This window comes from Schistocerca nitens, chromosome 2, assembly GCF_023898315.1.
Source record: "Schistocerca nitens isolate TAMUIC-IGC-003100 chromosome 2, iqSchNite1.1, whole genome shotgun sequence".
NCBI lineage: Eukaryota > Metazoa > Arthropoda > Insecta > Orthoptera > Acrididae > Schistocerca > Schistocerca nitens.
In genome coordinates, this window is record NC_064615.1 from 109,096,056 (window position 1) to 109,113,753 (window position 17,698).

The 17,698-nt window shown below is 46.0% G+C and overlaps 1 protein-coding gene across 1 annotated transcript in view; it reads left to right on the top strand.

Annotated features, from left to right (window-relative positions):
- Positions 1–17,698, top strand: part of LOC126234862 (ras-like protein family member 11B) — a 351,905-nt gene that overhangs the window by 264,895 nt on the left and 69,312 nt on the right. Inside the window, exon 4 of the mRNA XM_049943603.1 lies at positions 15,614–15,690. Coding sequence (XP_049799560.1) covers positions 15,614–15,690 — 77 coding nt within the window. The remainder of the gene's footprint in view (positions 1–15,613; positions 15,691–17,698) is intronic.

The window sequence follows — 17,698 nt, forward strand, 5'->3', positions numbered from 1 at the left end:
GACAAATGTATTCATGAAATTTCATCACTCTACATAATTTTGTTATGTTCTCATTTTTTTTCTCACTGTAGTTTGAAACCCCGACGATGGCTGAAAACACGTTAAGCACGGACTACACGTGACAGAGAGACAATCGGGAGGACCCCACTGATCGCTGATCAGTATCCTTCAACGCCCCCGTAACTCAGATTGATTTCACTACATTGTTGTAACCGCGACTGTTCCGGTCGCAGGGTTGCCGAGAACGAAGCGCGGCAGGACCAAGCGGGAGCGGCCCGCCAACAAACAAACGAATGGGAAAGGACGGACACGAACAACGACGGGACGACCGAGCAAGACCTTACGACGATGACACGCAAGAAGCAACGGGGTTACAAGCAACAACCAAATCAATCCACAACGTCCACACGTAAACGAAAACAAAGTACGGTAAACACGCTGTCTGTACCGAGCGAGGTGGCGCAGTGGTTAGACACTGGACTCGCATTCGGGAGGACGACGGTTCAATCCCGCGTCCGGCCATCCTGATTTAGGTTTTCCGTGATTTCCCTAAATCGCTCCAGGCAAATGCCGGGATGGTTCCTTTCAAAGGGCACGGCCGACTTCCTTCCCCGTTCTTCCCTAATCCGATGACCTCGCTGTCTGGTCTCCTTCCCAAAACAACCCAACCCCCACGCTGTCTGTAGCCGGGACGTCCATAGACTCACACGAATACCAGCCTGCTTAGCTGAATTTTTTTTTTCTTTATTGAATTTCAATTCCCCCCGAAGGGGGCGGGCTGACAGCAGCTTAGTATGCCGCTCTTCAGCCTACAGAGTTTGATAGAAAGATGAAGAGAATAAATAATAAAAACAGGCGATAAAATCGGAGACTTAAAGAGTAACATGGCGAAAAGAAATCGTGGAACTAAAAACAAGGTACAGAGGGATGATGACGCTAAGAAAATACGAGGGCAGTTCAATAAGTAATGCAACACTTTTTTTTTCTCGGCCAATTTTGGTTGAAAAAACCGAAAATTTCTTGTGGAATATTTTGAAACATTCCCGCTTCGTCTCGTATAGTTTCATTGACTTCCGACAGGTGGCAGCGCTGTACAGAGCTGTTAAAATGGCGTCTGTAACGGATGTGCGTTGCAAACAACGGGCAGTGATCGAGTTTCTTTTGGTGGAAAACCAGGGCATCTCAGATATTCATAGGCGCTTGCAGAATGTCTACGATGATCTGGCAGTGGACAAAAGCACGGTGAGTCGTTGGGCAAAGCGTGTGTCATCATCGCCGCAAGGTGAAGCAAGACTGTCTGATCTCCCGCGTGCGGGCCGGCCGTGCGCAGCTGTGACTCCTGCAATGGCGGAGCGTGCGAACACACTCGTTCGAGATGATCGACGGATCACCATCAAACAACTCAGTGCTCAACTTGACATCTCTGTTGGTAGTGCTGTCACAATTGTTCACCAGTTGGGATATTCAAAGGTTTGTTCCCGCTGGGTCCCTCGTTGTCTAACCGAACACCATAAGAGCAAAGGAGAACCATCTGTGCGGAATTGCTTGCTCGTCATGTGGCTGAGGGTGACAATTTCTTGTCAAAGATTGTTACAGGCGATGAAACATGGGTTCATCACTTCGAACCTGAAAGAAAACGGCAATCAATGGAGTGGCGCCACACCCACTCCCCTACCAAGAAAAAGTTTAAAACCATACCCTCAGTCGGTAAAGTCATGGTTACAGTCTTCTGGGACGCTGAATGGGTTATTCTGTTCGATGTCCTTCCCCATGGTCAAACGATCAACTCTGAAGTGTATTGTGCTACTCTTCATTGAAGAAACGACTTCAGCGTGTTCGTAGGCACAAAAATCTGAACGAACTTCTCCTTCTTCATGACAACGCAAGACCTCACACAAGTCTTCGCACCCGAGAGGAGCTCACAAAACTTCAGTGGACTGTTCTTCCTCATGCACCCTACAGCCCCGATCTCGCACCGTCGGATTTCCATATGTTTGGCCCAATGAAGGACGCAATCCGTGGGAGGCACTACGTGGATGATGAAGAAGTTATTGATGCAGTACGACGTTGGCTCCGACATCGACCAGTGGAATGGTACCGTGCAGGCATACAGGCCCTCATTTCAAGTTGGCGTAAGGCCGTAGCATTGAATGGAGATTACGTTGAAAAATAGTGTTGTGTAGCTAAAAGATTGGGGAATAACCTGGTGTATTTCAATGCTGAATAAAACAACCCCTGTTTCAGAAAAAAAATGTGTTGCATTACTTATTGAACTGCCCTCGTACATACAAAGCAGTCAGGTAAAACAATAGACAGACAATTAAAAAAAAAACACGGCGACAGTCTGGTTTCTGTTCGCAAAATACATAAAATTCACACTCAGCGACAGCATGGTTTCTGTTCGCACCACGAGAAAGATGAACAACACTGAACAGTCACTGGAACACTCCACTAAAAGTTTCCAAATGTGACATACCACAGCCGAGAGCAGGTGGGGGGAAACTGGACAGATGATGGGAAAATAAAAAAGGGGGGAGCCGGGAAAGGACCTGATGGAGGATGAGGACCCATAAGAGGGGTGGGGGGCGCTGGGCAGACGCAACTGGGATTGGGGTAGGCAGAGGAGGGGAATACAAAAGGACTTGGGGGGGGGAGAAGGGAGGTAGGGAGAGGTTTAGTGGGGAGAAAACAGGACGGAAGGGGGGAAGAGGGAGCCCAGGGAAAGGACAGAGGAAAGGAGGGGGAGTGAGGATCAGAGTTGATAGGATGGATAAATGGAGGGAGAGAGGGCATCATCCGGGAGGGGGAGTTGATGGAAGCCACCTTGGGAAAGGAGATGTAGGGTGTAGAGATGTAGGATACGGGGGACACAACGGTGAAGACGTGGCAGGGGGCGGGGATGGGAGAGGAGAGGAGCAACCAGGGCGTGAGGGGGTTCAAGACGGCGGGAGGTGTAGAGGATGCGGATATGTACGAGGAATAGGAGCAGATGGGGGAAAGGAATGAGATCATAGAGGATCCGCGTGGGGGACGGGAGGCGTATACAGAAGGCGAGGCGGAGTGCATGACGCTCAAGGATATAGAGGGACTTATAGAATTTGGGGGGGGGGGCAGATATCCAGGCAGGACTGGCATAACAGAGGATGGGATGGATTAAGGATTTGTAGGTGTGGAGGATGGTAGAGGGGCGCAACCCCCATGTCCGGCCAGAGAGGAGGTTGAGGAGTCGGAGGCGGTTGTGGGCTTTGGATTGGATGGAGCGGAGATGAGGGATCCAGGTGAGGTGACTGTCAATGGTGAGGCCAAGGTAGGTGAGGGTGGGGGTGAAGCGGACAGGACGGGCGCAGACAGTATGGGAGATATCCAGGAGCCGGAAGGAGCGAGTGGTACGACCTACGATGATTGCCTGGGTCTTGGAAGGGTTGAGTTTCCGGAGCCACTGGTTACACTTACCTAAGTGAGAGGCAGGCGCTTATATACAGGACACGGTACGTCGCTATTGGCTGCTGGGACCACGTGCTCCACCGTGGCGCCCTCACATTATACGCGGGCCAGGAACGCTCGCAGCCACGGCTTATGGCCCGACGGCTGTAGAGACCTCCAGCGGTATTCGAGGTCCACGGCGTCTGGCGCGGATTCGAAACCCGCGGCGCTCGGTACCAGAACATGACATTTCAGATGTGCTCAGTAGGCGTGCAGTCGGTAGTCCGAGAGGGCCGCACAATCACCCTCACGATTTTTTTAAAAATCACAAACTCTTACTGAACAAAATAACGAAGGAAGATCGGTTTAACGTCCCGTCAACATAGAGGTCATTACGGACGGAACACAGTCTCGCATAGTGTGAAGAACTGGGAAGGAAGTCGACCGTTCCATTGTAGAGGAACCATGGCCGGACACGAGTTTGAACCGTCATCCGCCCGAATGTGAGTCCATTGTGCTAACCACTGCGTCACCTCGCTCAGTTTTTGTTGAACACTATGTACTTACATTACATCATAACAAAAACGTTAGGATAGTGCACTGTCCAGACACATTAATGTGACCATCTTTCAAATGCCTGCACAACGAACTTTCGGAGTGCGGACTGCTGCCGGACATGCAGGAAGAGAGTCAGTGATGTTCTGGAAGGCTCGACAGAGGTGTGCATCCGTGCGGACGTCAGTCCTGTGGCCAGTGCCGTTAGGTTTCTCGGCTGAGTATCCATGGGGCGAACAACCCGATCGAGGTGGTCCCACAGATTCTCGACCGGTTTCAAATCCGTGCTGTTTGGTTGTCAGGGGAGTACGTTAAACTCATTCTGGTACTCTTCGAACCGCGTATTTACATTGCGACCTGTGTGATTTGCATTGTCTTGATTAAGATTCAATCCTCCCGAGGAAAAACAAACAGGATGTCGATGTGGGGCTCCCGAAGGATAGATACATACTTGTGTTGATCCATTGCGCATTCCAGAATGACGAGATCAACCTGGGAACGCTCTCCGGCCTGGACTTATTCGACTATGGTTGTATGGTGTTTGCTTTCAGACGTTTCACTCCGTACACGCCAATGGTCATCTGTCCGGTGGAGCATAAAACGTGATTCATCTGGAAAGACCACCCGTCACACTCTGTGGACATGCAGTTGCGGTACTGACGTGCAAATTCCAGCCTTCGTGGCCGACGAACAGCAGTCAGTGTGAGTTTACAAACCAGGAGCCTGCTGTAGAGGCTCTTGCGCACCGACGTTCGCTGAACGATCGTTGAGGAGACACTGTCGGTAGCCGTTAGTTCAACTGGGTGATCAGTTACACAATAGTTGCACGTCTATTGACCCGTATACATCTCCGTAGTTGTCGTTCACCCCTCTCGTCTATGGTCCGTGGTGCACCACAATTGTCTCGGCGCCAATTTTGGATACTACTACAATCATGCTCATAAATTAAGGATAATTGCAGAATGTGGTACCACACAACGTGCCACTATACAAAACTGGATCTAATAGCATAGGCACATAGGGAACACACACGACACGGATCTGTAAGTCCCGGTATTGGTGATAAATTGAAAAAACCGTCCCGAAACACATGTGCTACAAAACGACACTGTTTCCTGCACATGTTCCCCGACACCAATATGGGATATGATCACCATGAACACCTACACAGGCCGCACAACTGGTTGGCATACTCTGGATCAGGTGGTCGAACAGCAGCTGGGCTATAGCCTCTCATTCTAGCACCAGTGCCTCGAAGCTCCTGAAGTGTTGTAGGGGTTTGAAGATGTGCAGCGATACATCGACCGAGAGCATCCCAGACGTGCTCGATGGGGTTTAGGTCTGGAGAACAGGCAGGCCACTCCATTCGCCTGATATATTCTGTTTCAAGGTACTCCTCCACGATGGCACCTCAGTGGGGCTGTGCGTTATCATCAATCAGGAGGAAGGTGGGACCTACTGCACCCTTGAAAAGGCAGAGATACTGGTGCAAAATGACGTCCCGATACACCTGATCTGTTACAGTTCCTCTGTCAAAGACACGCTGGGGTGTACGTGCACCAATCATAATCCCACCCCACACCATAAAACCACGACCTCCATACAGGTCCCTTTCAAGGACATTAAGGGGTTGGTATCTGGTTCCTGGTTCACGCCAGATGAAAACTCGGCGAGAATCACTGTTCTGACTATACCTGGACTCGTCCGTGAACATAACCTGGGACCACTGTTCCAATCACCATGTACTGTGTACTTGACACCAGGCTTTACGGGCTCTCCTGTGACGAGGGTTCAGTGAAATGGACCTTGCAGGTCTACGGGCGAATAAGCCATATCAGTTCAGTCATCTGTAGACTGTGTGTCTGGATACAACTGTTGCAGTGGCTGCAGTAAGATCCCTAGCCAGGCTGCCTGCAGTACTCCGTTGCAGTCTGCGGGCACTGATAGTGAGATATCGGTCTTCTTGTGGTGTTGTACACTGTGGACGTCCCGTACTGTAGCGCCTGGACACGTTTCCTCTCTCCTGGAATCGTTGCCGTAATCTTGAGATCACACTTTGTGGCATACAGAGGGCCCGTTCTACGACCTGCTGTGTTCGACCAGTCTCCAGTCGCCCTAGTATTCTACCCCTCATAACGTCATCAATATGTGTTCTTTGAGCCATTTTCAACACACAGTCACCATTAGCAGGTCTGAAAACGTCTGCACACCTACTCGCTGCACCGTACTCTGACATGCACCAACACACCTCTGCGTATGTGGACTGCTGCCAGTGCCACCGTATGACGACCGCAGGTCAAATACACCGCATGGTCATATGCCGAGGTGATTTAGCCGGCCGGTGTGGCCGTGCGGGTCTAGGCGCTATCAGTCTGGAACCGCGTGACCGCTACGGTCGCAGGTTCGAATCCTGCCTCGGGCATGGATGTTTGTGATGTCCTTAGGTTAGTTAGGTTTAAGTAGTTCTAAGTTCTAGAGGACTGATGTTATGTCCCATAGTGCTCAGAGCCATTTCGAGGTGATTCAAACCCGAAACCGCCCACCAGAGCGTTGTTTCGCCATATATCAGCATTATCCTTAATTTATGAGCATGAGTGTATTTTGCCATTCACGGTATATTATGGCAGCAAGCAAATAGTTTAGACACTTAGCTGTATCGGAAATGCTTCCACCAGTGGCCCTAAAGCCACTGATCACGTCCCTTTGGATGTCAGATAAGTCGTTCGATTTTCGCATTACAACAACACCGCACTGTTCCCCATGTCCTCCACTGTTAGTGCTGACACCTGGCGTCTGTGGCTGGTTACTTCACGTTGACTTCGAACATAGGCGGTGCTCAAATAACTGTGACTGGACCGTGTAAATCGTTAAAACAAGTTATACAGACAGCAAACATTTCTCTACATCGGAATATATTACGTGTCTACTGCAAGATCATCACATGAAGCTGACACACATGGTGAATGTAATACAACGCAAAGATCTTCAAGCCGCTGAGCCAGGGCAGGTTAGCTGAAGATAATTTTGGGAAGGTTTTATGTAGTTCGGCCTTTTTCGTTGCCGTAATGCTCCTCCGCAATGTACTGAAGATATTCCCTGCATTTCAGCTTTATTATTAGTGAGGACAACAAATACATTCTGTTGTTCTTTGGTTCCGGGTAGGCACTCCATCTTTTAAATGTATTGTGTTCTCGAATGTCCTGTTTATAATTATCAGTTTTTATGTGTTTTTCCTTGTGAATATTTGCTCACAGCAAGAATGATCGTTTGATAAAGTCCGATTTTTATTTTCTTTATTGTATCTCAATTCCCCATCGGGGCGGGCTGGCAGCAGCATATGCGCTGCTCTTCAGCCGAAAGACATAGAACAAAACAATAGAAGACATTTAAAAACAGCAAAGGAGAGAATAAGGTGAACATAGATATAAAAAAGGGGGAACATCATGGAAGGCAATAGACAAAAAACGGGGTGACTGTAAAATGGAGATAAAAAACAGTTTAAAAGTAGCACACACAAAAAGCCACACACTGCGACGATTAAAAGAACACAAGGCACAGTATGACTGGAGCATAAAGGTATCGACGGATGGCGTAGCACATAACGTAACACTGACGGCGAACCTCAAGGCAGTACACAATTAAAATCACACCTCTTGACACACAGGAGAAACAGCACTAAGCACAACACTGATGTGGCACACTGATGATGATCAATACAGAGGATCTGCCAGGCGCTAGGAGATGAGGGAGACCTGAAGAAGGGAGGGAGGGGAAGAGATGGGGGAGATGAGCGGGGGGCGCGCTGAAGAGGGCCAGGTAGGGAGGGATGTGGGAAGGAAAGAGGCAAGTATGGGGTGCAGGGTCTCAGGGGAGGGGGGGAGGACGAAAAACCGCTCTGGGAGAGAAAGGGGGGGGGGGGGAACAAGGCCAGGTTACAGTTGGAAGGAAGGGTAGATGTCACGGCAAAGTTCGTCATCCGGGAGGGGGAGGCGTTGGAAACGGCCCTGATGAAGGAGATGGAGGGTGTGGAGGTGGAGAGAGGGAGGGATACAGCGATAGAGGCGTGGCAATGGGCGGGGGGTGGAGAGGAAGGAGGAAACCAGAGGGTGGGGGGGATCAAGCCTGCGAACAATGTAAAGGATGCGGAGATGTTGGAGGAACAGGAGGAGGTGGGGGAAGGGGATCAGTTCATACAGGAGCCGTGTGGGGGAAGGAAGGCTAAAGTCCGAGTCACAAAAAAGTCTTATACGCAGGAAGTTTAGAAAACAAGTTCACTAGTCGTCCCATGATAACGACACTGGGCGGCAAGAGTGACGCATTGTCAGAAATGAGTACATGTTGCGGTTTTTTCTGCACACACAGTTTTACTGCGGCATAGACAACAGATGCAGCACAGCTTGCGTTTAAAATGGCACAGCAACGCTCTGCACAGCGGACCGTTTATGCGCTCTTAACAGTCCATCACAGTCGACGGCTGTACTTGTCGCCAACAAGCTGTTGCCGTCGGTAGTTGATATTGGCGGGGACGGTTTGTCCTGAATCGCTCACAGTATACCCTTGACACGGTGAAATCCGAATAGCTTGGTGCCTGGACGACCCTACGTATAGAGAGCACCATGTGTCGGACATCCTAGATCCGGCATCGTGCCAAACTTACACTCAACTGTGGCGGCTACGCGCACTAAGCGGTCCGTCAACATCTCAGTAGTCACGTGACACGCGTAACTATTCTATTCTCAGTGGCAACAGGAGTCCTCTGTACTGACAACGCTACCCTTTTTTGACTGCCTCAGTCCACTGTTATTATTATTATTATTATTTCACAGTAAAATGTTAGCCTGCCTGTTCGTTCCATTCCGCTTTCTTTCTCCCTATTGTAAGACAGTTACACACCACATGAGAGAATAACAAATACATAACATTTTTTTTATGTTCCACTTCTTTTACATGAAGCCAGAAGTATTAGCACTCATAAGTGCATAAGTTCAGAAGCTCTTCCCTATTCGATCACCTTTTCCATGTATTCTCTATCAAAAACTTTCTCGTGTTACAATCCTTTTGAAACATATTACGGGCCGGCCGGAGTGGCCGATCGGTTCTCGGCGCTACAGTCGGGAACCGCGCTGCTGCAACGGTCGCAGGTTCGAATCCTGCCTCGGCATGGATGTGAGTGATGTCCTTAGGTTATTTAGGTTTAAGTAGTTCTAAGTTCTAGGGCACTGATGACCTGAGAAGTTAAGTCCCATAGTGCTCAGAGCCATTTGAACCATATTACGTATTACGTTCAACTCTCTCTCTCTCTCTCTCTCTCTCTCTCTCTCTCTCTCTCCCTCTCTCTCGGTGTATGTGTATGTGCGTGTGTGTGTGTACAGCGCTCTTCCCTCAACCTCTCAATACTATGAAAACTGAAAAAAATTTAAACAGCCGAGATCGATAAAATCATTTATTCACACACACGGTGCTTCACAATTTCTGTTAGACACTTCTAGTGGTTGTAGAGGGGACTTAGTAGATCAAGTTTTACATAGCAAACCATGTCCATAAAAGTCATCCAACGACGCTACAGGGCGTCAAATTTATAGACATCACCGCCTGTAAATGTATGAATATACAAGGTGTTCCCGTGATAGTTTTGCAGACTTGCAAGGACGATGGAGAAGGATAAATGTATCATAAACCAGGGAGGCTAAAGTTATAAGCAAAAACCGTTCTGATAGCTCTGACAGTGGAATTCATGTACTGGTACTGTTTAGGCTAAGATTCTAGGGTAGGCGACTTGCAACTTTCGCAGATGGTAGTATGGAGAAAAACAAGGAAAAAGGTCCATTAAACATAGGTTCTAAAATCCATACCTGAGGAGCTATGAGCACTTCTTCATCTTCGCTTCTGTTAAAAACATAACCTCTATTGATCAAGAGTTCGTAGCTATTAAGGTAAGCATTTTAGATCCCATGATTACTGGACTTTTATTTCTTGTTCCCCCTCTGTAAATTGCCTACGCTACAATCTTAGCAAGAACAACACAACTACATCTGTTTTCTCCTATAACTTTCGACTCGGGACCCTCACCTCAAGTTGATACATTTATATTTCTGCACCATTGTAGGAAGTTTGTAACATCATAACGGAATCGCCTGCATTACATTTATGAGCGCCGGCGCCTATAACTTAGTCGATCTGTGGCGTCGTTGGATGACAGTTTCGGACATGGTTTGTTACGTAAAACTCGATTTACTAAGTCCCCTCTACAACCTATAGTAGCGTGTAGCATGAATTGTAAAACACCTTGTAGGTTACCGGTTTCGGCAATTCTCTGTTGCCATCTTCGGATCTCTGTTTACATCATTACACAATATTATCCTTCAGTACCGAATGTATGTCAATGTATGTCCATGTTGGTATCATGAACTATACAAACGATACCAACATGGACATACATTGTATAGCAGCATTTACTGTACTGAAGGGGAAGACTGAATAGTGACGTAAACATAAATCCAAAGTTGGCAACGGAGAATTGCCGAAACCGATAATCTACAACGTTTCCAGAATTGTAGAGCACTTACCCGCGAAAGGCAAAGTTCCCGAGTTCGAGTCTCGGTCGGGCGCACAGTTTTAATCTGCCAGGAAGTTTCAAATCTACAACGTGTTTCACAGTTCATGTTACACGCTTCTAGTGGTTGTAGACGGAACCTAGTGGATCAAGTTTTACACAGCAGCCCATTGCCGAAACTGGTAATCTATATGAATGAATGATTTTAGCGATTTTGTTACTTTAAAATTTAGTCAGTGTTCATAATACTACTGATAGCGACCAAACTGACAATTGTTTTTTTTTTTGTTTTGGTTTTAGGGCGCAAAACTTCTATGGTCATTAGCGCCCGGTCAGTGACTTAGGAAACAGTAAAAAACCGAAATTGAAAACCAGCAGCAATGGGAACGAAAGTCATAAAATTGGAGAAACTAAAAGCAGAAGGAAGGCTTAAAAATCCACTACAGAAAGAGGTTGGTTGGCCCCAAAAAAAGCTTCAAATGACTGACGTCATTCCACTGGCACTAATAAACTTGAGAACGCGGTCGGCTGAGCGCGTGTCATCTGCTAAAATCGACGATATATCAGGCGATAGCTGTAGACGGGAGCGTAACGGATTAAAATAGGGGCACTCAATTAAAAGGTGCCTTACCGTCCACAGCTGAGAGCAGTGGGGACAGAGTGGGGGAGGATCGCCGCTTAAAAGATGTCGATGGCTAAAAAGACAGTGACCTATCCGGAGTCTAGTTAAAAGTACCTCCTCCCGACGACGCGTTCGGGAGGAAGAGGTCCAGGCACAAGGAAGAGCTTTTATGTCCTGCAATTTATTATGGGTAAGTGTCGACCAATGCGTGTGCCATAAATGAACAACACGTCGACATAGAACGCTCCGTAGATCGGCGAAGACAATGTCAAAAGTGTACACTCTCAATATTATTCCCGATCTGAAGGCGTGTAAACAGAAGACATCGATCTGAAAGACAAGTTACTATACATACCTTAAAACAGAAGATTTATACGGGGAGTAATCACGTTCGATGTTTCAAGATGAGGCCTCCACCATTAAGAAGATTAGATTTATTAGAACTCATGAACCTTCATTTGATGTTCTTAACAATGCAAAAGAACACTCGCCACTAAACCATTATTTATAGTATACTGTTTTCTAGTAGTAACTGTAATTGATCTAGATTATCAAAAATGATTTAATGCCAGAGTATCAGTTCCTTCCTGTAGAAGATTTGCAAAGAACTAAGCAAACTATTATTTTTTGTGACCCTTACAGCTATTCTAGGTTAAACTGCACTAAACATCCCTTGTCTTTTACAATATTTACGCTGTCATGTAGTCACCCTTATGTGAGCTGTACAACTGATACCATTTACCACCAAACCATAATCACATGTGTTGTGAGCGTGTGGGTGCTATTCTGTCATTCTGCGCAACGGATTAATCTGAGATGTACCCTTTACCCTGTGGCTCCTGCAAGATGCAATTTCCACCCCCACACTACTACAGAAGTCAGGCAGACGCTCCTAACGTTCTAAAGAGAAATGCCTGAAAAACTTTCAACAATAAATATCTTCTGGAGTCGTCTGCTCTAAGGAAATGACACAAAAATTCACAAAATTTCTTACGTAACTAGTGGGATACTTGGGTACTGGAGTAGTGCTAGTTAGTGTAAGAAAAACATGAAACTAACGAAAATTATTATTTATTTTGCAAAAATTCTGAGAAATCACAATGGCACTTTTAGGTATGAGTTGAACAAGTTATTTCTGGGTTCTTTTCGGAATGTGAAGTTACCTCTTAAGTATAGGATTCGCTAATGAAATTTCTATACAAAGTTTAAGATTGTTATTGACTTGGCAGAATGGCTGAGAACTGCGCCTACTCAACTTGAATAATTATCCGTTAGAATGTTGCTAGGTACGGTCGAGGCTGTCGCGTGTGAAATGCAGTGAAGTGTACTGTTGTGGAGGAAATATGGGGCTCGCAAGAGCTGGTTGGTTGGTTGGTTGGTTTTGGGGAAGGAGACCAGACAGCGTGGTCATCGGTCTCATCGGATTAGGGAAGGATGGGGAAGGAAGTCGGCCGTGCCCTTTCAGAGGAACCATCCCGGCATTTGCCTGGAGTGATTTAGGGAAATCACGGAAAACCTAAATCAGGATGGCCGGACGCGGGATTGAACCGTCGTCCTCCCGAATGCGAGTCCAGTGTCTAACCACTGCGCCACCTCGCTCGGTCGCAAGAGCTGTAGCGCACAATACTGTAAGCTGCGATGACTGCTGTCTGCGCCGCTCGCTGCTGACAAATAAGATAACTCTCGTTCTATCTGGATTGACCTTTGCCAATCAAACTCTCCCTACGCCTTGATGAAGTCAAGGACTCCTATTCGCCCCTAGTCTAACTATTGGTGTGGTACACCGGTCAGATAACCAGCCCACCACGATGCCACTCAAAAATTCGCTCGCAGGCATTTAACTATAACTCTGTCCGTTCACACCGCACAATAAGTGTGCCGGCCAACACAGTGAACAACGCTTAATCGCAAAGACTCCATATAGAGTCGCACTCTGATTCGCTCTCGACAGAGGTGCTCTCCCAGTGACGTACTGAGGAGAGACTTGTTCCTCGCTCTTTCGAGTACACGTACGAGCGCGCACGATCTCGTTACGTGTTCTCGCTCCAAGAGCGACAAGGGAACCGCCCCTCTCCATGCCAGAGGTGAAGGGGTATATCTTTCGGTCTCTTCCATTACTCCTTCAGCTCAAGGCGTCAGGAATATCGTCCGCCAATCAGCATTGCTCTTCTAAAACGGGAGAATGACGTTTCGTTTAAGGCGACCAATCCGGAAATATGTAGCATCCGCGTTTGGCGTTTGCTGTCTCCCTGTGAAAACCTCTGAAACCGTGTGCTATGTTTGTAAAGAATGCGTAGGCTGGGCGCTCCCACACAATGTAGCGGAATTTGCTTTTAAGCTGAACACGGGGTCGTTCTCCCCTTTCGCTCGGGCAAACGCTGTCCGCTCCATGGGCGGTCGCCGTCCGACATAGACGGGCTGAATCGTCCTCTGAAGGGACTGGCCTCTTGGCGTGCGGCCGCCTCACCTGAACTAAAAGCTCTTGTGACTGTCGTGTCTTGGATGTGTGCGTGTACACCAGACTCGAGTATTTCAACCACGGTGCACACTTGTTATCTGCATATCGTTTACATGAATTCATACAACATTGACCTTATCTTATCGAGTTTGGGTTCGAACAAAGCGTTCTGATGTCCGGAATATGATTGTGAGGGCGGAATATGTAAGCAATGAAGGTCAGGGGACCACAACATCTTACAGTGTTAACACATATCTGCACTATTTCACAAATTTCTCTGTGAATTTACAAATAGCATTAGCTTATTTATTACCAAATGATGGAAGTTGACAATCGTAGTGTGCAAGACTTATCTTGCAGGTGAGAATTCTGTAAACTAACACTTGCCTTCAGTACATGTCATTTGGAGTATAGAAATAGATTTTATTGTCCTTCGAAACAACATTGTATATATGAAAACAGATCACAAGATTTCCCACATATTAGACTGAAAGCGAAATTGTAGAGATGAAAACCGTAAGATATTTTGCGAGAGCATGCTGAAAGGTAATTTCTCCAAAATTTTAAGTGAAAACTCTTACAGCTATTTAAATAACAGAAATGTTATTAACATCCTACATTTTTATTCTTCATGTCTACGTATTTTGCACTCCTCTTACGGAAGAGGGCTCCGAATTGAAGCGTGTAATGGAGCATGACCTCCTTCGCATGACAATGCCAGACCATACACGAGCACTACGACATCTGCACCAGTCAGACGCCTTGCGGTCATTGTCATCGATCATCGTCCATAAAGACCCGACTTGACCGATTTCCGATTTCCATCTGTTTCCAAATCTTAAAGAACATCTTCGAGGACTTAACTTTGATAGTGATGAAGTGGTGCAAGCAGTGGTGGGCTGTGGCTCCATTAACAGAGTCGAACATTCTCCAATGAAGGTATAAACAAATTGGTCCCTCGTTGGGACTGTGTTGCGAAATAAATATGTAGGCATAAAGGGTTGAGGAATAGCATGTTAATAACATTTGTTTTATTTAAAAAATTCGGAGACATTACTTTACAAAAAAATGGTTCAAATGGCTCTGAGCACTATGGGACTTAACGTCTGTGGTCATCAGTCCACTAGAACTTAGAACTACTTAAACCTAACTAACCTAAGGACATCACACACATCCATGCCCGAGGCAGGATTCGAACCTGCGACCGTAGCGGTCGCACGGTTCCAGACTGAAGTGCCTAGAACCGCTCGGCCACCACGGCCGGCATTACTTTACAGTACGCACTCGTAGATTCACTGCCTGTAGAACTAAAGGTTGTTAAATATGCAGTGCCATTTAATCATGTTTCCATCTCTATCATGATATCGTGTATGTTTACACTGTGAACCAGAATATGATAGACAATATTTCGGACGTTGTGAGAGATATTTTCTGAGTACAGTATTTTGGCAATAGGGCCCCGCAGTTACCAGTTGTTCGTTACAGAACAATTGCTCTTCGTTTAATTTCTAGCCCTTTTTCTATGTATCTCACTGAAAATATCTCCACAAAATTGCATAAGTTGGCTGTATGCACTGCATGTCTTATAGGGAAACAAATTTGTTCCATTCACTCACGGTACCTGCTGTTTTCAACAGTAAAGCTCACTTTCCTATGTGCCTTCAATTTTCTATTCAGTACTGCTCGGTTCTGTCTCGGGACTCTTTTTCAGGCTGGGTTTTTGCATTGCTCTCTTTTATGTGTTGAACGTTTTATTGTTTGAATGTTACAAGCTTTCTTCACGGTATTTTCGCAGAATAAAGGTAAATGAGGTAACGAAAAGAATTAATCAGACCACGGTTTCCCTGTAGCAAAATATTAGAAAATATCCCTGAAAAACCTGTGAAATTTTGACTGTGGATTCAGTTTCACTCTATACAAACCAACTATATTCACTTCCCGTTTTTTCTTCTTGTTTGGCGTTTTTTGTTTGTCTGATGCAAATTTTACCTTCCTCTTCCAGATCTCCTCTACCGTCAGAGCATCGTGATTAACAACATCCTGTTTGATGTGGAAGTAGTGGACATTACGGGAGAAACGGTAAGTATTTATGAACAGAAATCACGCCTTGTAGCTTAGTTAAAATTTATCATGCCTCTCTACAACCTACTGTGGGCTTCGTTTTCTATCACCATTCGCCTCCCTTCGACACCTCTGCTAGATTTCTGTTTCCAGCCACACACGATGATTGCTTGCAGGTCTTTCGTGTTTCTTCTAAACATCATTGTTTTGGACTATCCCTTTTCCCATAAAAAATATCATCTGTGGTGGACAGTTAGCTGCCACTCCACGTAAGAAGCTTAGACACCTTGGTACCTCTGCAGCGAACGCAAACCCAAAATAAGTGCTTCACAACAATTAAGAGAACACACGTAGCTAATCTAATAGTATCAAGCGATCATTACTGAATTCAAGTCCACCTTTCGGGTATGTTATTCGTGAAATCGCTCACTTTTTTGAAAATGTAAAAATAAGGGAAATGATACTGGTTCAAATGGCTCTGAGCACTATGGGACTTAACATATGAGGTCATCAGTCCCCTAGAACTTAGAACTACTTAAACCTAACCAACCTAAGTACATCACACACATCCATGCCCGAGGCAGGATTCGAACCTGCGACCGTAGCAGTCGCGCGGTTCCGGACTGAGCGCCTAGAACCGCTCGGCCACCGCGGCCGGCTGGAAATGATACTGAAGATTTCGGTTTTCGTATATCACTCGTGAGAAGATGTGACTTCCCTTTTTACAAAGTTACGACCAATATCCTACAAAATATTTGTGCAGCTGAATAAGTATTCCATCACGGATGATCTTGATATCGAGATACTGAGCAATAATCTCCTTCCTTTTCGATTGTGATACGCGTTTATTTGCGGCATCGTGGCTCTCTGCCATCAAGGATGTGAATATGCGGCCGCGACGTGCGAGCGACATACTCAACGCGCTGCAAGTCACCTCGGCGGGCAATAATTTTTTGGGTAAACATTCCCCATATCTTGCTCTGTTTCGCATCTGGCCAATGATGACTGGCGAACAATGGTAGTAGGAGGAATTTCAACTAATAACTCTTCTCCAGCGTAAGTGTGGAACAGTGCCTTTCTATCCAATGACGGTGGGACACGAATAGTATCCACAAGAGTTTAGCCAGTTACGCCTCTTCTTCTGAATCAGTGCCGGAATATTAGTCTATGACGATGGCCCACCAATGGTACCCAAAAGAATTTTGAAACTAACTCTTTAATTTTTTTTTTCAAACACTGACCAACAGACTTTTCCTTGTCAAAGACAACGCAGACTTAACCTATTGATTTATTACCCACAGTATACAATCTCAACGCAGTCTGACTGCTAACATCGACAACAAGACTTCCAATAATTCACAAAAAAGAATAGCCCTGAATTGCAAGAAGCCCTGACGATAATACAAATGGTTCAAATGGCTCTGAGCACTATGGGACTTAACATCTGAGGTAATCAGTCCCATAGAACTTGGAACCACCTAAACCCAACTAACCTAAGGGCATCACACATCCATGCCCGTGGCAGGATTCGAACCTGCGACCGTAGCGGTCGCATAGTTCCAGACTGAAGCGCCTAGAACAGCTCGGCCACTCCGGCCGGCAACAATAATACAAATCAAAAAAAAAAAACATGAAATTAAAGAAATATGAAACTACCTCCAACTCTGTTAATTGCCTAAACTCATTTCAACCACGAATCCCGATATGGAAACCCCATTCTGTTTGTTAAGTCACTTACCTCACATAAAATCTTCATAACACAAATTACAATTACAGCAAGTAGCAACAACGGCCAGCTAAATAAAAAGATTCTAAATACTATAGACTCTAACTACTAGGAGGCATTTGGTTACCAAAAGAAATATTTTATTGCAGAGCAAACAATCTATTTAGAAAATTTTACCTTATTCATGTGACATCCGGTTCCAAAAATTATATAGTTGTCAATAATTCCACTATCCATACATTATCAACCATACATCCATTATCATACATTTCCTTGCGTCTCGCTTTACAATGCATGTTC